This window comes from Nelumbo nucifera, chromosome 2, assembly GCF_055504915.1.
Source record: "Nelumbo nucifera cultivar China Antique chromosome 2, China Antique-T2T, whole genome shotgun sequence".
NCBI classification, from domain to species: domain Eukaryota; kingdom Viridiplantae; phylum Streptophyta; class Magnoliopsida; order Proteales; family Nelumbonaceae; genus Nelumbo; species Nelumbo nucifera.
The window spans coordinates 39,963,697-39,986,344 of record NC_142650.1 but is presented as its reverse complement, the minus strand read 5'-3'; the positions used below and the strand labels follow the sequence as shown (position 1 = coordinate 39,986,344).

Genomic DNA, 22,648 nt, shown 5'->3' with positions numbered 1-22,648 from the left:
CATGACCAAACTGCCCCTGAATGGCAAGTCATCCTTATTAATTTTTTTTTTTATAAAATTACCCCTAACTGTAACCTAAGCCATTGCCCACACCAGGCCCAACTTGCATATATTTAAAATATTTAGTTTTTATAAGCTTGACTGACCATTCAGGGGTAGTTTAGTCTTGTGAAATGCATAAAATGCATATATGGGCAACTGTTGTTAATAACCACTAATGGTGATCTAATGGAAATCTAATAGAAAGTGAGTTTTAGGCAATAAAACTACAAACAAGGGGTTCTTGAGAGATTTTGGAAAAGTCACGATGAGTTTTAGTGAAATGTGAAAAAATTAAGGGTGAGTTTTAGATAATATCCCTTGTCTTTGTTTAAATTATGGAATGATATCAAAGAGGGGATAAAGTGAGATGCCACCCAAGGGTGAAGACTTTGATACCATATAGGGTAAATTGTTGAAAGCTCCCCCGAAGTTTGGTAACTTCACTCACCTCCCTTCTATTATAATCCCTCTAACAAGAGGCATGAAAATGCCCAAAATACTCATGCAATCATTGTTGAGGTTAGTTTCTACAGAAAAAAAAATACAAACTTTATAAACAACAAAAACAAAGAGAATTTAAAGTTGCAGCTTTACTTTTGAGTGGTTGATATGAAGGACAAATTTGGAAAATAAATCAATTTTGGAAAGAGATTGGAAGGGTTTGGACTAGAAATTCATATGAAGAGAAAATTTGGAAAATGAACATTTTATTCATGGGTATTTTAGACATTTCCATGCCTCTTTCTAGAGAGGATTCTAATGCAACTATGTCAGAAAGTTTAGGAAAAATGATTGCAATTACCAAACTTCAAGGGAGGTTTTAGCAATTTACCCGTTTTAAACATGCACAGTAAGGAGACGAATAAAATGGCTCTCACTCTTGTATTTGTGAGGCCTGCTGATTGTATATTTGTGTTATCATTACAAATAAGAGTTTAAAGTAGCATTGATAGGTAAAATGGCTAACCATCCAAACTGGTCATGTAAAAAATTTGAAGGTGGGAAAGATTGGTCAAAATTCTTCCCGTATCATAATGCTACATGCACAGTAGCATTATGCTACGGGAAGAATTTTGACCAATCTTTCCCACCTTCAAATTTTTTATTGGTAGACCAATTTTTACGATTCTGTTGTTGATTGGTTATCAGTTTTCGCTATCTATCAAGTCGGAATTAATGATGTCACCAAACTTTGCTAAATAGCCTCTATGTCACACACAAAACATCAAGTGGGAAGCAAAGTTAGTTCACCACAAAACTGCTAGAGTGCTAGTGGTCTTTTGTGAATTTCCATCCTCCTGCTCCACTTCTTCCTTCCAACAGATAAAGTTTAGCAATGGATACACTCCGACGACCTATTAAGAGAGCCTTGCTCATCAATTAACCTAACCGTCTGCCCGTCCAGAATCGAGATTTGCTCGCATCTCACACTGACCTTACAACCATATCCCACCGTGCATTGGGAACATCGATCAATCTTCCTATAAATAATAACACAAAGTATAGGAGATGTTCTCAGTCCATTGCAGCTGGAAAACATTGTGAGATTGGTGAGGAGATGATTAGTACTTGCCCCGCCGGTTCAGCGAGGTTGAACCTTTGCTTGCCTTAATTCACTACAAGAAAATTGACCTTTGGCAACAAACCAAATATTGTTTCCAATATAGAAAAAACTGTTGCCAAATGCTATATAACTGAACGAACTGTTGCTAGCGAAGCCGTTGTTAAAAGTGTTTTGCAACAATTAAGTATTATGAAATATGTTTTCTACAACAGTCGGTCCAATTATTAGCAAAAATAGTGTTTTGCAACAACCATTTGCAATTGTCGCCAAACAAATTGTTTTAGCAACAATGTATAAAAACTGTTACCTATATAGTTTTTAACAATTAGTCGGTCCATCACTTGTTACCTTAAGGCTCCATACGCAACAATCAAATCAATCGTTGCTAATTGTAAAGTGGCCATAATTAAATAAATGTTTTTCATAAATATTTGTGAACTCTTGTTAAATTACATCACAACTGTATTTATACACAAATATGTTAAAAATATATTACAATTTCCAAATTGCTATCATAAATAATACAATTAACACAGAAATTTAGTCCAATGTATCCATCCACATATCTAAGAGAAGACTGGTAACAACAAGGCAATGCATCCATTGCATAAAGTCTGCAGTTCTCTCCCTGCAAAGCCGAGCAAGCTCCTCAATAACCCCAAGAACCATTTCTTCAAATTCCCCAATAGAAGCATGTACTTTCCTTGCCAGCTCTAAAACTGCAAACGCCCACTGATGACATGGCAGAATTTCACTTGAAGATTTCTCATGATAAAGAGAATTTTATCAATAGACAAGAGCTTCCAGTTTCAAACGTGTTGGGAAGTTTGGTTAAGCGGACTGCTGAATTTCCATTGAACCAAGGAAACTTGGTGTATCCACCATAGCTAACAAAGGTTTCACCATTGCAAAATTAACTATCAATTGTGGCCCTTTCATTGCTTTCCACATGTTTAAGGAGCTCAATTTAAATTTCAGCAAGTGTGAAAGATAAAAACCTGTGGTTGCACCATGGAAATAATGCAAGTGAGCACTCTATAGTCCATTTCAATTTTCACGTATGCTGTATGCATGAAGTTTCAACATGGAAATAATGCAGGTGAGCACTCTATAAAGTATCAATATGGTTTTGGATTTGTTTCCTTATTCTCCATGACTTCATTTTTCTATTATTTGCTCATTTTTTATTTTAAGTTATGCAACTTTTCCATGTAACAGAAAAGAAAAAACAAAGAAACTAGCCTAAGCATAGTATTTAAAATAAAACAAATAAAAGTTGAAAAAGAGTAAACCAAAGAAAGGGCTATCAAGTCTACCTCGTACACATCAACGGGTAGTGGTAACCTAAGAAATGATATCCATGTTTTAGTGGACGTCAACTTCATCTTTTTGGTGATGGAGGATGTAGACAAGACCTGAATAAGATGCAAGTAATATAAACTTAATTGTCATGGCAATCTAATGATGAAACAAAGGAGAAAAGATTCCAAATAAAATTCCATGTTCAACATTTTCAGCAACTTGAAACCAACTTATTTCTTGAATGATGAAACAAAGGTATTGGGGAAATTATCTTACCCCTAAAAATTTTATCATATACCAATAAGAAGATGGAAAGGTGAACTAGAATAAGAACAAAATAGAAGGATATCCAAAACAAGTCCAACAAGGCAATTCATTATAAAATTGTATTCCTCAAAATCATGTTACCATAGCCTTTCTTTTTTTTGTTTTTTTGTTTTTTTTTTTTTTTTGGGGGGGGGGGGGTTGTGTCCTTTACAAACTACCCTACATGGGAACTCAAATACCAACTCTAACCGCTAGAAGGGTCATTACCCAATGTTGGTGCTGGCTATCTAGGGTCTTGGGAGGGAAGGAGTGGATATGGACCTAAAATTTGGCATTTTTGTATAATGGCCTCATTGGGTAATGGCCTTTTATTTTAGTTCCAAGATATATTCCACACCTCCAAAGACCCTAGATAGCTGGGACCAACATTGGGTAATGGCCTTTTATTTTAGTTCCAAGATATATTCCACATGTTGACCAAAGAGTTCAGTTATTCCAAAATTTCTGAACATGTTTCCTTCCAAGAAAATTGAGGGTGATTCAATGGTGTCTCATAAATAAAGAGTTCATATCAATTTCAGTAAAAAAAGTTGAAACAAGTGCAAGATTTAGTACTAGGATGCTCCATGCATGTTATAAAGCCAAAACCATGTTAGTTTTATACAATTATAGAGTCAAAAACGTCATGCATATGAAATTGATGCATCAACCAGTTTGTGCAGATGAAGAGAGTCTCTCTCCACATGAAGAACTGACTATGGTATATAAACCTATGGCAAAGGGCAATATATTGTTATCTAGAGAGTAATAATCACATTGTCAAATTGCAAACTCTATTGCTTTTGAATAAAATTCTCAGTTAACTTTGCGCCAAAAAAAAAGAAAGCCTACTCTTACAAACTGAAATCCTATTTCTTTTTATTTTCCATTTTACCAGGGGTAGATCAGATGCAAATTCGTGAGTACCTTATATAATCTGAAACTCTAAAAGGTTGGTACTTTATATTAGATGGTACAAAATAAAAAAAGGACATATAAATACCCTAGAGAAACATATTTAGACACTTTGCAACATCCCACCCCACCCAAATAAAACAATTCGATCAGCATCTGCAAATATAGCAAATCCAGATAAACAAAGACAAGTCCATACCCAATCAGCATCAAGGCCACCACCAGGTACTGATACATTTATTTCACTTGACTTAGCTGTTGTTATAGAAGCCCCCAGAGACTCTTTACTCAGATATAATTGGCAGCCTCCTGTATTGTCCACTGAAATTGTTGGAGTCAAGCCCTGAAAGCAGTAGAAGATGGAAATAGTTGCTAGAACGAACTAAAAAAAATCTCACTGTTCTGGTAAGCAAATAAAGAAAAAGTAGAAGAAGCAAACTCTAATCCATTCTCATATTTCATTCAGGAAGGTGAATGCACCTTCTAATTGATAAATTTTTGCATAACCTTTTAAAACTCAAATGCAAGAATTCCAAGAATCAGAAATAGATGTATACCTGGCAATGGAACTCAACAACATTGCAGTTCACGATCTCACAAGCTGCTACAACATCCTGTGTTTCAACCATAAAAGCCACAGATCAGAGTCAAGTCCAATCTATGTTCAAGTCTCATGCAATAATAGAATAGCCATTTTATTCACAAGTACTAACCGTGAATACAATCCCCATCTTAGAGAACTTGTCAACTGTTATATTATTCACTTTCCCTGCAAATTGTTTAGGTAATAATAAATTCATTTACTTTCTGATCATAAAACCTAGAAAAGTTTATTCATGGACTGGATGCCCAACCTTGTTATATATAAGTAGTTGGATAACCAGCCAAAAAAATACTGGTACAGCTTACGGGAAGCAGCAATGACCTTGGATTTGCAAAACAGAGTCCTTGCACCCAAAAACATATACAGATTGTTTTGCATCACAATCATCAATAACCAAGTTCTTTCTCCCAATTTGATTCTTAAACACCCATTTGTTAAATATGTAACAATAGACAAATCAAATACCAAACCCACCTCTTACATAAGTATAAAGCTTATCAAGAAAGATGCTTCCTGAAACATGGCTAGCTTTCAATGTTAAAGAAAATCTTAGGATCCTCACTTGCGATCCATTTGAAGCTCCAACTTTGGAGGTCCTGCCTTAGAAAATGATGGAGAACTAGTGCGTGCATCTTTTTCACTGGCACCAACAATGCCAATTCTATTAGCACGGTTCTTTTTCTTCATATCATCCGTTACCTTTCTTAGACCTATGAAGGAAGGATTCAAATTAAAATGACATTATAAGCCATCTAAAAAAGAGATGACTCCATCAAATATAGAACATATTGCTCCATTACCAGCAGTCACAGGCTTCCCTGAATTGATTTCTCGAAATACTGCTGCCAACCCTTCCTTCGGACGTGATGATGAAGCGCCAGAGGATTCGGGAGTAAGGAGAGAAGTGGGTTGATTCCTATAAAACAATACATAAAACAACATAACTAATTAGCTAAACAACGATACAAATTGCAGTTTACATATATCAATGTTTTAGCCCAAAAATCCATCTAAAGTTGTTCCTACACGAGCAAGAATAACCACAATTCCTTCCTCAATTCAACTAAAATTCCCAGCAAAATTAGGGGAACTGAAAAAATGATAGCTTTCTTCATCCATAACTAAAAAATTGAGACTTAATAACACATACAGGATGTCAACTCTTCTCTGAAAACCCTAGATCAGTAATCAACAAGAATAACCCAAGCAAGCTACAACACTATCATCAAGGAAAAAAATAAAAGCTTGAGAAAGCAAAATACAGGCACAGGTTAGGGTTAGAAATCAACGCACCTCTAGAATTGAGATCATTCCTCTAAGCTTCGAGGTGATTGAGATTGTGAGTCTTCTGTCGGACCTGAAGCTGAAGGTCATCGATGTGTTGAAGATAATACTATCTGAGACCTTTCTCCTTACTTCATCGTCTTCGAAGAGCACATCTCTTCTGGAGTTGCCGTGGCTTCCTACTTTCTGTCTATCGTTGTCATAGCCATTATCGTTCTGATTAGAGAGAAACTTCTTCAATAGAGGGGGTTTTCCTTCGGAATCAAATCAAGTAACCTTGATGATCATGTTTTCATTTTCCTTACCTTTGGAGGTTCTCCTTCACCGCCTATAGGTTAATGGCATTTATTACCAAAACAGAGATAATCATGGAAATTGTCCCTCTACCATCAGTTACCATGTCCACAACCAGCAAAACACGAAACTTGAGTGGAATCCCCTTTTCGATGGAGAAGAGTTTCGCGCGCATGGCGTATCTGAGCGCCAAGCTAAAAATGGGTTTGTGCGGGTTTAGACTTTTGGGTTTTTCTTTTCTAAATTAAAAAATAAGTTTCTAGCCTTTTTTTTTTTATAAATGAAGTTTTTAGTGATTGTTTTAACACAAAACCAGACATGGTTTTGAAAACCGGATTGGACTAAATGGTCAGTCCAGAAAAACCAGGAACCGGTCAGGAGTTTGGTTCCGTTTTACCCTAGAACCGTCATTTTGTCAAAAACCGTTGATTTGGTCAGTAAACTGCTGATTCGGGTGGTCGAACCGTTCGAACCGTCCAACAGTTTTTGGTTGTCTTTTCAAAAAGATCTCTTGAACTGTTCGTGTCGTATCAGCCTGATCCATAGACCTAAAACCCCAAACCCAGCACGACCTACACGATTATATCAGGCCTCGCACAGTCTACGGACCGTCGTGCCGAGCCGATCCAAATTTGTGTCAGGTTGTGGGCGGCAAGGCCTTATTTACACCTCTAGGCATAACAAAACGCCTCTGTAACAAAGAAAAGCCTTCCGTAACGTGTTATAGAGGCATTTTTTTGTATATATATGTTATTTATTTATTTTTTTATAAATATATTATTTATATTGAAATTTTGTAAATTTGTTATATTATTTAATTTTTTTATAAAAAAGCATGTATCTAGATGATAAAAATAATTGAAATATACTTGCATTTTTTGTTTTGCTTTATTTAAATTGTTATACTTATTTTTATTTTAAGAAATTATTAATTTAAAAAAAAATAAATCAGATTGGATCATATCCCAAATATCCAATGTCTTGCCTCTAGGTGATATATTTGTTTGATCATTTGGATCAAACATGCCAATTACATGTATACTTATAAGTTTTATTTTTGTTTATTTTATATTTATATTTTAATTTTAATTGTTTATTTAGACAAAAAATCTAAATATTAGGATTTAAGTTTAATTTAGTGTGTAATTTGTGACCCAAGGACCATGATTGGTTAATTAATTTGGTTAATGATATTGGTTCATTGATGGTTAAAAGTTAAAAACCAAACAAACGTTGGGATATTTCCCATACATATGTTGATGTGGCATGGTTTGACCTATTCGATTCAAACAGTCAAAATGATGACTCATGACTTGGAGGAAAAATTAGTTCAACCTCTATTTGAGTCGGTTTTTTAAACATTGATAAAAACCAGCCTAAAGGTTAACCATTATTGCCTCAAGGTCTCTAGTTAAGTTTGTTATCATAGTTGAACTCCAAAAATAGAAATAAAAGGTTAAGACCCAAAATCATTGAGTTTTCTTCCCTTTTTGCATTTTTCTATATTTTTAAACATCTCAATCTTTATATTTAAATATTTAGTATAATGTTTACATGTTTTCTTCAATTTTCTTATATTTTATTATCTTATTTAATAAATTTTTTCTGTATATTATTATTTTAATTGTGATGTCATAAGTTGATCCTATTTTGATTAATTAATTACTTGATTGTCAAATAATCAAATCATTGGAGTTAATCCAAGCTTGACAGTATTAATTATGTGTGTAACTACAATTTTCAATGATTATTGCTAAAGATTCAACGGCATTGCCCACCATCAAAGATACAATTCGCAATGGTTGATTCAAATTTTGTTTCCAATTCATTGCTTTAGCAACAGTTATAGATAAAATGAGCATCAATTAGTAAACATTTGTTGCCAGTTCATTTGATTTAATAACAACGTTGATCAATTGCTGTTAATGCTTATCTTTTGGCAACAACCATTTGTAACTGTAATGAAGTGCCTGTTGCCAAAGTCTATTTTGTTGTAGTGATTATGTGTTTCAGTGTCTTGCTTGGGTCCCTAATTCAAATCGGACCATTTAAAAGAAGCTGAAAAGGAAAGAAAAAAAAAAAACAAAAAGTAACCTCTCTTTCTCTCTCTCTCTCTCTCTCTCTCTCTATATATAGTCATTCCACAACTGTACCAAATTGAAAATGGGGTTCATTTATTCTGCAAATGTAAATCAAATAGAAAGGGACAACACCCTAAAAACAGGTATAGCAATAAGTTTCATTGTGGACAAGATAAAAAACAATATTACATAACTGCAGTACATTTTATTATTATAGGAAAATTAAAGAAAGGCGCCATATAAGAAAATTAAAGCTACTGTTCACAATGCCCACAACAACAAAATTAAATAATTCCATTGGCAGCAGGTTACAAAGAAACTGATGACATGTCTAAATCTGTACCCTGAATGCCTCAACCAAGAAGGCTACATTCCATAAATAAGTATACAAGCTTTCAAAGAAGGCTTCTGTACTTTTATTTCTTACATAGCTCCAAAGCATTCATCTAGAAGAAGAAGGTAATAGGATTATTTAGTATGAAATATATAGGTAGGGTGTATAGAAGAGAGTGAAGGTTTATGGAATTAGAGATCTCGGACATGAAAAATGTTGGGATTTTTAACAACGATATCATACATGTGAATGGACTTGAACTTGGAGAAGTCTTTGGGGAGAGAGATGAGATCCAGGGAGGAAGCCTTGTGGAATTGGAGCATGTTGGGATTATCGTAGTACCTCTCCCATCCCAACCTAGTAAGAATTCTCTCAAGAGCAGAGTACGATGTGATGACTTCACCAGATGGAAGGTGAACCAACACCTTCCGCTGATCACCAGCTGGGTTTTCCACCAGGCGAATCACTCCGTTGTTGAAAACCCAGACTCCAGACATTGTCTTTCTGTGGGTTTGGAACCCCAAAAGGAGAGAGAGAGAGGATGAGAATTAGAATTAGGAAGGGTGAAGGAATGAAGGAGAAGTAAGCAAGGGTGATCAAGTGTGATCGAGGTGGTGGTCGAGATGGAAGGGTTGAAGGGGTTTATATACATGTGTGGGGTGCAAAAAAGGACAAATGATGAGTTATGCTGTGTGGTTGCCTTTGGTGTGGATGTGGGTCCCAGGGGTTTAAGAAAAGCAGTCATCGGATCTTGGGGCACACGTGGCACTTTTAGGTTTTGGGATGGCTTCCCCCTCACAACCAGAGGAATCTCCAAGATCAGTACTTACCTCACTCCTCTTTTCACGTCTGATAATCAACTATTGGCTTTCTTCTCACGTGGACTCACGTGAAGTGAAAAGGGAGGGAAAGTGATGTAGAACTCTCTTTTAGTCATGAAACTCTTATTTTAATATCAGTAGCTGTTGGATAGCGTTTTCTAAGGAAAGTCATCAAATACAGCTCATTTTCCTAAAAGTGAAAAATACATATGTATATATAACCCGTTTACTTGTAGTCTAATTCTATATTTTTATTAACTATTAGTTTCTTTATAATATCAAGAAACCAAAAAGTAGGGCCGAAAAACTAAATTGAATTGATGAGATCGGACCAAAAATTTCAGTTAATTGAATCGGTCTGTTCGGTATTTTAAAAAATTGAAGGTATTTGTTCGGTTTCAGTTAACCAATATAAAAAATCAGCAATTAATCGAATCAGCCGGTATACATATATTTCTATATATTATATGTATAGCATATATATTTTTCATTATCCATATATTATAAATTAAAAAATATGCATTATATGTATAAATATATAATATGTTATTTATTAAATAAAATATAATATTTTATATGCATTTCTAGTTTTTTATTATATATTATAAATATAAGAAAACCAAAAAGTTGACGAACAAAACCGGTTAACTGATTAACCGATCGACTTCGGTTACTGGTTTTCCATAAACTGATAGTACTGGTACGGTTTCAAAAATAAGTCCATGGTTTGGTTAACAGAACTGTGAGCACCCCCTACCAAAAAGTTATTAGCAAGCACTTATTTGGTCAAGAAATAACAATTTATGGTATAGTAATAATTCTCACTACTTATTGTTGGCTTGCTGATTAAATATTATTAAGGGAGCACTCTGTAATGTGAATGTTTTTATTTTCATTTGTTTTTGAAATCATCACATCGGTAAAAAACAAAAATGCGTTATTGAACTTTATTTTTATTTTTAAAGAGAAAAACAAATCAGTTTTATTTCAATAAAGAACACATATTTTTGGGACCATCAAGATATTAGTTTTTAAAACCAAAACAAATTTTCAAGTATATACAAATATTTAGTCATATAATTAATTATATAATTTATGGAACATGATATTAAGTAACAAGATGAAAACATGCTTTTGAAACAAAAAAAAAAAAAATCAAGAACATGCTTTTAGTTTTAGTTTTGAAAATGAAAAACACTTATACAGTCAAAAATGTGTTTTTGTTTTGAGAAACAATTTGTTTTCACATGAGATTGTTTTTGATTTGTTTTTGAAACCGATTGACAACAAAAAAATAACTCACATGGTAAAACACTCTCCTAATATTCCCCCTTGGATAAGGGTCTGGTTGTTGTGTTAAGGAACCACCATGTGTTTCCCATCCAATTAGTGCCCAACTCCTTCATTATGTGGTTAAATTCCTTTGTTTCTGCACCATCCATGACCTGCTGATGATTAAGGGTGTCAATGGACTGGTCCCTCCAGTCCAAAATCAATTTGGACGGATTGAATGGACCAATAAGACATATTGGATTGGACCAATCTGGTCCAAAATATTTATTAGATTGGATTGGACCTGGTCCGTCTGTAACAAATTTATATGGGATTGGATTGGGTTAAGCCAATATCTAGTCTATTGATATAAGAATACATGTGTCAATGAACTAGATTTGAGTTGAAACCAATCTAAATCAGCATGAATTTGAACAGATTGGATGATCCAGACATTGAATTGGACCGGTCCAAATTGGTCCAAAACATTCATTGGATTGGATTGGATTGGGCACGGCCCATTTATAATAGACTCACATTGGACTTGATCGGATTGGACCAAATCCAGTCCAATTAACACCCCTACTGATGACCTTCAGCATTTTCCATACACTTCTCTATCTGATGAAGCACCAGAGGGTGTATTATTACTTTTCTGCTTAATCAAACTCAAAGGTACTCTTCGGAGCCCCTCCTCGATCTATGAATGGAATGGAAAGGGAAGATTGATTTCAAGAAGTACATCTCTGAAGATTTTTTGACCCGTATTGAGTTAATCCCAGCTTGAACCGGTTGGTTATCGAGCTACTAAGAATCTGATTCCTTGGGAGACTTTTCCTAAGTAGTTACTTTAGTTGGTGCATGTCATGTAGCAACTACCATGGATCCAAGCAAGGAGTAGTACGTAGCTCAGTATGGATGGCCAAGCTTCTTATTTTTTTTTTACAAGTACGTACATAGCTCAGTATGCCAAACTTATTTTGGGCATGTAAATGTTGAATCATGAATAGAGAAAAATATCTTTTGATTCTGATATTCTTTCTTTTCTGCAGTACATTAATGTTTGGGGCCACCATCAAGCTCAATGCCTTTCATTGATAATATACCCTCAAATTTCGAAGTTCCAAGTGTGGGGTATAGTGTTCCATCGAGTTTTTCCTATTGATTAAAGCTCAGTCACAATGCCTTTCTTAATACAAGGTTTCCCAACTTGAACTGTCTACCATGAACCTGAGCATTGTAGTACCTGGCTAGTGTTTGTTGATAGGCGGCAATTCCAATCTAAGCTTGGTCTTTGATCTTCTTCATGAAGTCCAAATTGGCCCAGAATCCTTCACTATTTATAGCTTCATCATAGTGCTTGGTTCGGAGTGTGAGAGTGTCGATCTCAACTAGGATAATTGACTCTATGCCAAAAGTCAGGTTGAAGGGTGTCTCTCCCGTGGTCATCCTTTTGGTGATGTAGTATTCCCAAAGGATCGATGCTTGGAAGTTTTTCAACTCATCTTCCCTGGGTCGATCCAATCATGCCTTGAGCTTATGTAAAAGAGTGTGGTTTGTAACTTTAGTCTGGTCATTGTTTTATGATTAGTGTTTTGGGACCGATGGCCTTACCTAAGAGGGGTAGATTAGGTAGAACTTAGAAACAGTGTTTGAATTCTTAGACCATGAATAAATTAAGATCAAAACCCTTCCACTAAAATTGAAGATAAGCCTTCTTGACAATAAATCAAGATGAAGAGTGGAGGCTTAGTCAGTTTAGTTCAACAGTTAATCAAGATGTTACTCTTCGATTAACATAACATACTAAATGAGAAATCTTCAGCTACAAAAACAAATAGACAATATGATAATAGGAGCTGCATGGGTTAACAGTCAACAAATGTAAACAATAATAATAGAGATTGCTAACAAGATGATGGTAGTTGATAATAAATGGAACAATAAAAATTTGAAGCCTTCTATTTAGTTTGTGGTTCTATAATTAATTACATAAATATAAACGTAGAATATAAACAACTATAGAAATTAAAAGGAGTAGATGAAAGTAAATACACAATAAAGTAAATGGCAACTACACTGGTGGTGTATGCCTAAATAACAACTAGAGAGAGGACCATCCACTAGTAGTAGTAGAGAGGACTTGCTACAATATGATAGCTAAGATGAGGATTATCTATCCAGGTATAATCAACTTGAGATTCATGCAGTTGTTAGCTGTTGTTGAAATCGTAAGGACAGTTTAACTACTGAAAGTAAATATAGTTAAATAATAAATGAACAATCAACAAAAGCAATTGTAAATGTAAATGCAAAGTAGTTAGTAGGGTTAATAATGTTAGATTTTAATAATTGCACTAAATGACCTTGTATCTTGTATATGAAAACAAAGAAAGACAAAATAAAAAAAGATTTGCAAGATCTCAAGGAATCAAGTTATTGTAGTTATGAGAATGTTAGCAACAAAAAATAAATTGAAAAACTTGAAAGAAAAGAAAACAAACACACAAGGCATACCGGAATTATATAGAGGTTTGGCCAACCCAGCCTATGTCCTCTACTCCAGACCACCATTGAGGATTTTAGCTAACCAATTGGACTTCAACGGGTGCCTGTAATACCTGAAATTGGTTAGACTTCGTAGGTGCCAACCCAAACTGAGCTATTTGGGCTTCCAGGTGGCTGCAAGACCTTAATGGTGTTCAACAAGTTGAACATTTACATTTTGAAGGATATTTCTTTCTTTAGCTCCAGAGCAAGTACACAAACAAGAAAGGCCTCTTAGTTGGCAGATATAAACAAATACAAAGTCAAACTAAAACTAGTTTGCTAGAGTTCTCATCAAATATTTAGCTTAATGAAGAGACTCTCAGTAGATGGATGAGATTGTACAAGTTCAATGGCTTCTCATCTTTGTTCACTTGTAACACTAGCTTAGCTTGCTCCCTTAGGCTTCGTTTATTTGTGGAATGGGAATGGGAAAAGGGAAATATTTTAAAAATATTCCTTTTTCCTTTATTTGTTTTAAGAAAAATAAAGGGGATGAGATGAGAAAAATGTGGGATGCGAGATTCCAAAATCGAGTAGGCAGGATCACACTAAAACAATGCAACCCCAATGAGAAAACTATACTGAGAAAATTTATCGGGTCTTGTCAAAATAGAGCCTTAAGAGACTCTTTTTCTTCAACCTCAACCCGTTCCAACAGTTGGATCTCCAACGATTTCTCTGGTTGTTTCATTCAAAGGTAAGACTAGATTCATCTTCTAGTCATTTTCTTCAATGTCTCCGACAAAGGTTTGGCCAGAGTGTAACTCCATTCTTCTTTGATGACCTCCATTACCTTTTGTTTTCATTTTCTCCCAAGTCTAATCACCTGTGATATCTGGTCAGCTGGTGTTCATGTCGTTCTTTGTGTTGATGTGTATGGGATTTCCATATGTAAAACTAATAAAATACAGATTGGGTTCCTAGATCTAACATTTTTATCCCATTTTTTTGCAGATTGAAGCCAAATCCACCACTGTGTTTGAACACAAACTTGAAATAACATTTTCATCCTTTTATTTTGTAGGTTGAAGCCATTTACTTTTGTTTTCATTCCATTTTAGTTGTTGATGTTGGTAACATGCTTGACTAGGATGATCCAAAGATATGAGGGAGGGGTTCAAATCTATATTGTTTCTTTCTTGTTTGACAATATAATGGAATTACTTGTTCTCTGCTTTCTTATATTACTATATTTCATTTGACGAAGAAGTTGTTTAATTGAAGATTCGGGTTTAGGATATCTTTCATCGAACAAATGCATAAATGGGTTTTATGTAGACACAAAATAGTCAATGAATTCTAACAATGTCATGCTCATCAGACTTGTTTTCTTCCTCTTCCCCTGTATTTCCTTGAACACTATTCTTGTTATATGTAGTTTTTTGTTCTGGGTTTTATGGTTTTAAGAATGAATCTTATCTTCCATGAACATTGGTTTGATAAGATTGTAAGACAAAATAAAATGTTTCATTTTTTTCTTAATTTATAGTTGAAACCTCCACTAATTCTATGAAACATTGTTGCATAACATTTTTTTAGGATCCATTAATTCTAAAACATTGTTGCATCACGGTGCTTCCATATTAGTTTGAAAGAATTAATTTTATTAACTATTGAGAAGTTGCCTAGGGTGATTCAGTTCACTCATCAATAATGGATTGTGGATTGTTTGACCTTTTTGTTACTTTTTGTTAACCACTCTTGAGTTCACATGGATAGTTTTTGGTTATTTAGTCATGATTGCTCTTCTCAGCTTTGACTTGTCTTGAGTTTACATGAATAATCCCAGTTCTTATTACATTGGTGCAGGTGTTTGTTGAGGATGATGAGTTAATTAATGGTAATCTTCAAAGATTTGTTGACAATTAAACAACAACTATGGCTAGTTTATACAATTGGCATGCTATCTTCAAGATAGCATGTTCTCTCATGCCAAATGACTTTTCTCTTAAATAAAATTAAAAACTTATCTTCTTGCTTTCGGCAGGTGGTTTTTAGATATGCTTGTGATCTCTTGTTAATGTATCTATCCATAAACATTCTTTGTATAATTGTTTTGTTGACATGAAATGAAATTGCTAGTTTGCCTATAAAAAATAACCTAATAATTATGTAGGTAGTTCTTAATATGCAACTACAATTTGTAAGCCAAACTGAACATGAGTTTGATTTCAAGGTTAGATAAGCTTGCATCTAGAGTAAGTCCAGGTGCATCTCAATTTAAGAATCCCCAAGAGGGCCCATGGGTTCCCTCTACCTGCTGAAAATTGAGCTTAGTGGCTACACTTTAAAAGAAACAAAGTATAAGTAAACCAAACAGTTTTCTCTCAATTATTTTCCCACAAAAAAAAAACATGGGAAAATGAGTTTTCTCATAATTTTCCACGTACAACCAAACGACGGAAAGTGGAAATTCCACACTTTCCCATCCCATCACATCCCATCCTTTCCCATCCCACCCAAATTTTCTCACAAACCAAATAGAGCCAGAGGTTGTTTTTCACAAGCCTTGATTTAATCTCTTGTTATCTTCTTATTTTTGAATCAAGATGAACTTCTGTATTTATAGAGGATTTGAGAGCAAGTGACCATTCTTTAGTTGTTGGAGGGATTTTTCTTTCTTTAGTAATAATTCAAATTTCTCCAAAATGTGTTAAAAGGATTTCCAAAGATGCTAGTAACCATTATATCTTTCAAACAGTCAAATTTCTTAGAAGTAGTTGATTATCAATTTTTGTTAGACACCCATTTGATGAAGGGAGAAATCTTTCTTCTCTCTTAGTCAATTGGTTTCTCCATGTCAGTCAATTGGTTTCACTTGAACTCAATCTATGTAAATTAGTCGACTATCTTTTCCACGTACTAAACTAGTCTTCTTAGGTAGGGCATATTTCATGCCTTGGTTGTCATAGTTGGTCAACTATACTTTTTGAGGTAGCTAACTACACTTCAAAGTCCTAGCATTTCATGTTGTCAGGGGTAGTTGACTATGTATTATAGTCAGGCCAATGTTGTCTAACAGACAACCCAATACTTAGAAACTTTTGAAATTCTTGTCCAAGGGTTTGGAAACTCTTCCATTGACTTTTAACATGCATTTTACTGATTATAATATTATTGTTTAGGCTCAAGAAAGCCTAGGAACCAAATCCATACAAGTTAGTGGTTCCTAAGGTTGATTATACTAAGTTCAGTCTTATTGAGCATCTAGTAAGTGCATCATCCAACTGTTACACCAAGATCCTAAAATATAAATACAAATTGAAAACAACTAGATGTAGTCTTATCCTTGGTGAGATGTTGTAGATGTCCTTTGATCAACTCCAAAAACATTTAAGTTTTTAGTAGCCTTGATGCTTTAATTGCTTGAAGCTTCCTTAGATTAGAGAGATGATGATAGTGTAGATACCTTTGAAGCATAAGCAGGCAACTTTAAAAAGCATACACTTCATCTTTGATAGCATTCTAGCTTTGATATATTTTTGGCCTAGAGAAAATTACTAAATATTTTCTGCACACTTATTTTTACCATTAGTTCTCTCAATAAGTTTGCCATCATTAGTACACATAGGGTCAACAATCTCCCCCTTTTTGATGATGACAAACCATTAATAAAAAATGATAAAAGCAATTAAACTCAACTAGAGAGTACTACTCTCCTAGATCATGCTACATAAACATTAAAGCTAAATGACACACAATTATTATTTTCTAACTAACAAAACAAATGGATATGGCTTCATGATTTGATAATAACTAATAAGCACATAATTAGCCATAATCCATAAGCAATGACTATTCAAGATAAGAATGAATCAAATAAGCATAGGAATAGTCCCAACAACATGTTCCAAATGATATAACAAATTAAGCTCATATAACTAAATGGTTTTTTAATTTTAGAATATATCACAATTCCAGCATAAAAACCATTTAGCTCCCCTTGAATCATAGAGGGGATTCATGAATATTCTCCCCTTGAATATTTTCATTTGGGGAATACTCCATTTCTCATTCAAATTCCTTTGTTTTGAATCCACTTTTGGATCAAAACACCCCATGAATCATATGTGGGGACATTCCTCTATTTATCTCCTCCTATGACATATAAATAGCGGATTGTTGTACATATATGAGGTAAAGCTAAAGCTCCTCCACTTTCACTTGGGAGATAAAACTCCCCTTTTTCTATTTAGGAATATGCATTTACTTTATTGGCATCTTTTCTCATATTCCTTGAAAAAATCATTTTTCATTCAATGCATAATTTCTCTCCCTTTTGTCACTAGCAAAAAGGAAAGGAATAGAGGGATATGTAAGAATCTCATAAAGCTTCAAATAATAATGATAATAAAGAGTAGATGATGAAAAGAGAACTTGAAGAGTATAACTTAACTATTGGAAACCATATAGATGAAGATTGTAGAACAATATCAACTATAACCATGTCCTATTCTCTCTTAAAAGATATAAACATTTCAGTGAAAATGGGAGAGAACATAAACTATAACTTATTAGTTGGATAACAAAATTTATTAAATTTTTGAACTCATTTCAATTGTAAGTGAATAGGATATTCTCATCACAATATAAATATAAGCAGTTATGTTCAGATGAGAATCCATTCACATAATATATTAATTGGAAAAATAACATCACACATTCTCAATCCATTCCAATTGAGAAACTTAAGTTATATCAGATTAGTTGGAATGATTCATATAGGTAGAGATTAGTGCCAATTGACTATAAGGGCCAAAAACTTCTTCTAGGTACAAATGAGTCACTCAGGCTTTACTGTCCATTTACCCCACTAAAGAAAATGTACACAACTATTAAACTACAAGGGGAAATGAAAGGATTGATTAATTCTCAACCATTCCTAATTCTCTTTTGATATAAGTGAGTAGCTCATCAACAAGAGGCTTTGTGAAGATGTCATCAAATTGATGCTTTTAGTCTATAAAGTTGAGTTTAGCATTTCCTTTATGGATGTGATCCCTAATGAAAAGATGCCTAATCTCAATGTGTTTGGTTTTTCAGTCTTGGATGGGATTTTCTGAGAGATTTATAGCACTCGTATTGTCACGATAGATAGGAATCTTAGTGTTGTCCCATAATCCTCTAATGTTTGCATCATCCAAAGTAATTGAGTGGTGCAACTTCCTACAACCATATATTTAGTTTCAATTGTAGACAGTGCCACTAAGGTTTTCTTTTTGCACATCCATGACACTAAGCATGGTCCTAAAAATTTACATGCATTATTGCTTCTTTTTCTATCAGTTTCACTCCTTGCGAAATTAGCATCTAAGTATCCAATTAGGCTAAAGTATTCATTGTTTACAATTTGACAATCCAAAGTTTGGAGTTCCCTTGAGGTACCTAACTATTCTTTTTACAGCTAAAAAGTGGCATTCTTTAATTGGGATTGCTTTGAAATCTAGCACATAAGAAGTTTAGTTCTTTTGTGGGTTTAGCTCGATACATTCCAATTTTTTAGGGTTTCTTTTGTGTATTTGGATTGGCATATAGATGTCCCTTCTTATTGCTTGATTTTCAGTCTCAAGAAGAAGTTAAATCCTCCTAACATGCTCATTTTCAAATTCTGATTCCATTATCTTTGCAAAAATTCTTGGCACAAGACTTTATTTGTGGAACCAAAAATGATATTATCAACATACACTTGAATAAGAATCTTATCATTTATGGAAACTTTTATGAAAAGTGTTAGGTCTATCTTTCCTCTAGTGAAGCCCTTATTAATTAGAAACCCACTTAAACTTTCATACCAAGATCTAGGGGCCTATTTTAACCCATAAAGTGTTAGGTCTATCTTTCCTCTTTGCTTATGTAGCCATTCAAGAAGGTATTTTTTACATCCCTTTGGTATAACTCAAAGTTCTTGTGACTTGTATAGTCTCATAGAATTCTTATTGATTCTATCCTCGCCATTAGAGCATAGGCTTCATCATAATCAATTCCTCCTTGGCTATACCCCTTGGCAAACAGTCTATCTTTATTTTTGGTTACCTTTCCAAATCATTTAATTTATTTCTATAAATCCATTTATTTCTGATGACATGTTGATGAAAGGATCTTTCTACTAGTTCCTATACTTTTTTACAAATTTTTTAATTCCTCATTTATAGCTTCTATCCAATTATTATCCTTCGAGGGATAAAAGAGCTATGTTATTTTCATCCATCCTAGTTCTTAGCCCTACACTTGGGCTGCCTATTATTTGAGTCTTGGGCTTATTGTATTTGAAATCTTCTTCTCTAGGCATTTGATATCCTTTGTCTTTATTTATTAAGGAATCATTTTCTTGTTGAATTTCTTTTATCTATGGTTTAGGCATGGTTATCTTGATTTCCTCTCCTTCTTCTTCTTGAATCCTTTTGGGCTCTATTTCATCAAAAGTTACATGAATTCATTCTTCATCAACTAATATTGTTCTTTTGTTAAATACTCTATGTGCCTTGCTAGTTGAAGAGTATCCAAGGAATATACTACATTGGATTTGGCATCAGGTTTTCCTAAATCAGGATGTAATACTTGCATTTAAAGATGCTGAAGTACCTTATTCTTGCATTTCTTCCATTGTAAGGTTCATGACGTAGCAAGTTGTGTTTATAGATTTAGCCCAAAATTGTTTGGGTATTTTATGTTCATTCAACATTGTCTTATCCATCCCTTGGAGTGTTCTATTTTTTTCTTTCCACAACTTCGTTCTATAGGGGTGTTCCGAGTGTTCTATTTTTTACATTCCTTGTCATTTTCACTCTTTTTATGAACTTAAGTATCTAGGTGAATCTTAAGTAATTATCTACAATTACAAGGACATAGGATTTCCCTCCTAAACTAGTTGTTTTCATTGCTCCAAACAAATCTAAGTGAAGAAGTTGTAACAGTCTAGAAGTAGACAAATGTTTCTTTGTTTTGAATGAGATTTTTTACTACTTTCCAAGTTGTCATGCTTCAAAAATTGTATCTTTACAATATTTCAACTTGGGAAGGCCTTCAACTAAGTTATTTTTGACTAAGTTGTTTAGGAGATCTACACTAGCATGTCCCAGTCTTCTATTTCACAACCAAGAGTGTTCGCCCATTACAGTTAGACACCTTTCATTCTCATTAACACCCTTAACTAAGTCATCAATGTACACTTTATTCAATCTTGATCCTAAATGAATAATTTTATTTGTCTTGTTATAAACAAAGCATTGATCAATTGAAATGATACTTTATAATCTTTGTCACACAGTTAGCTAACACTTAGCATATTATGTTTTAACCCTTTACTAAAAGTACATTTTCTATGATAGAGGTAGAGGAGTTATAAATTAAGCTGATGCCAATTATCTTCCATTTATTGTTGTCACCAAGGGTTACATGACCTTCACTTTTGGCATTCAAAGACATAAATAATTCAAGATTTCCAGTCATGACCTTCCAATTATCTTCCTTTGTATTTGATTTATATTTGATTATTGTTTTAATAAAATTTTAGGTGGGCCCCCCTCCACTTGGAGTAAAGTTTGGGATAAAAAATAAAAGAATCAAATTATTGTAGTTATGAGAATGTTGGCAATGAAAAATAAACTTCAAACTTGAAAGAAAAAAAAATAAACACATAAGACACACCCTGTTTTTATAGAGGTTCAACCAACCTTGCCTATAATCTCTACCTTAGACCACCACTAAGGTTTTCCATTAACTAACTAGAGTTCTAGGGTGCCAACCAAGCCTTTACAACTAGTAGGACTTCATAGGTGTCTATAAAACTTGAAATCGGTTGGACTTAATTGATGCCAACCCAACCTGAACAAGCATGGCTTCTGGGTGTCTATTAGACCTTGTAGTTGGGCTTAATAGAGGTGCCAACAATACTTTAATGGTGTTTAATAATTTGAACACCTACTTTCTTAAGGATATTACTTTCTTTAGCTTAGGAGTAGGTTTATAAGCAAGAGAAGCATCTCAGTAAGCAAATATAAACAATACAAGGTCATACTAAAACTTAGTTTCTAGAGTTCTCATCATATGCTTAGCCTAGCGATGAAAGTCCCAATATATGAATGATATTATACAATCTTAATGGCTTCTCAGTTATGCTCACTTGTAACACTATTGAAGCTCGGGGATCTCTTCAAAAGAAAAAAAAAAGAAAGAAACAAAAGACTCAAGCTTAGCTTGTTCCCTCAGGAAAAATATTATATACAATATGTACAAGGACTACACAGGTTGTTTTTCACAAGCCTTGATTCAATCTCTTGCTTTCTTCTTCTTAGTTTTGAATCAAGATGAATTCTTATATTTATAGAGGATTTGAGAGCAATTAACCATTTTCTAGTTTGGAGGAATTTTTCCTTTTTTAGTAATGGTTTAAATTCCCCCCTAACGTGTGATATGGCTTTTTCAAAGATGATAGTAGCCATTAGAGCCTTCAAACGATCAAATTTTTTTGAAGTAGTCAGTTGTCAATTTTTTTAGTTGACCACTTGGTGAAGGGAGGAATATTTTTTTCTCTACTAGTCAACTGGTTCCTCCATATTACTCGACTAGTTTCATTTGAACTTAGTTTGTTTAGTTTAGTGGACTATGCTTTTCTGGGTAGTTGATTAGTCTTCTTCGATTGGACATATTTTATGCCTCGGTTGTCATAATTAGTAAACTATATTTTCTAAGGTAGTCAACTATACTTCACAGTCCTAGTGTTTTATGCCTTGGTTGACACAATTAGTTGACTATGTCTCAACACAATTAGTTGACTATGTCTCACAATAAGGCTAATGTTACTTAACAAATAGCCTAACACTTAGAAACCTTGTAAATTTTTATCTATGGTTTTGAAAAATCTTGCATTGGTTTCAATGTGTATTTTCCTATTTATTATCTTCTTTTTTAATCTCATGTAAAAACTATGAACTAAAATGACAAGTTAATTGTTTCTAAGGTCTATTGTACTAAATTTAGTGTTGTTGAGGATCTAGTGAGTGCATCATACAACCGATTACATCAAAATCTTAAAATATAAATACAAATTGAGTACAATTTGATGTAGTATTCTACTTGGTGAGATGTTGAAGTAGATGTCCTTTAAGATGCTCCAAAGACATTTAAGTTCTTTAATATCCTTGATGCTTGAATTTCTTAGAGCTTCCTTAACTTAGAAAGATGATTATGGTGTAGCTATCTATAAAGCATAGGTAACCAACTTAGCAATGCTTCTACTTCAATTTCAATAACATTCTAGCTTTAATACATTTATGGGCT

The 22,648-nt window shown here is 33.9% G+C and overlaps 2 protein-coding genes across 4 annotated transcripts; both read right to left on the bottom strand.

Annotated features, from left to right (window-relative positions):
• Positions 1 to 1,988: 1,988 nt before the first annotated feature.
• On the bottom strand, positions 1,989 to 6,529 carry LOC104599185 (cyclase-associated protein 1-like). 3 transcript variants are annotated; one of them, XM_088899252.1, is made up of 9 exons: positions 6,027 to 6,528; positions 5,534 to 5,649; positions 5,208 to 5,443; positions 4,984 to 5,076; positions 4,843 to 4,898; positions 4,687 to 4,743; positions 4,329 to 4,472; positions 2,923 to 3,021; positions 1,989 to 2,604 (listed from the first exon to the last, which is right to left on the bottom strand). In XM_088899252.1, the coding sequence occupies exons 5-9, from the start codon at positions 4,858 to 4,860 to the stop codon at positions 2,581 to 2,583; spliced, it is 342 nt and encodes a 113-aa protein (XP_088755378.1). In that variant the 5' UTR covers positions 4,861 to 4,898; positions 4,984 to 5,076; positions 5,208 to 5,443; positions 5,534 to 5,649; positions 6,027 to 6,528; the 3' UTR covers positions 1,989 to 2,580. The 3 variants fall into 3 exon arrangements, with proteins under 3 accessions (XP_088755378.1, XP_088755377.1, XP_088755379.1); XM_088899251.1 differs by having other exon boundaries at positions 4,984 to 5,443; positions 6,027 to 6,233; positions 6,323 to 6,528; XM_088899253.1 differs by lacking the exon at positions 4,984 to 5,076 and having other exon boundaries at positions 6,027 to 6,529.
• Positions 6,530 to 8,498: 1,969 nt separating this feature from the next.
• FPF1 (flowering promoting factor 1) lies at positions 8,499 to 9,336 on the bottom strand. The gene has a single exon (XM_010261614.2). The coding sequence runs from the start codon at positions 9,221 to 9,223 to the stop codon at positions 8,918 to 8,920; it is 306 nt and encodes a 101-aa protein (XP_010259916.1). The 5' UTR covers positions 9,224 to 9,336; the 3' UTR covers positions 8,499 to 8,917.
• Between the last annotated feature and the right edge of the window lie 13,312 nt (positions 9,337 to 22,648).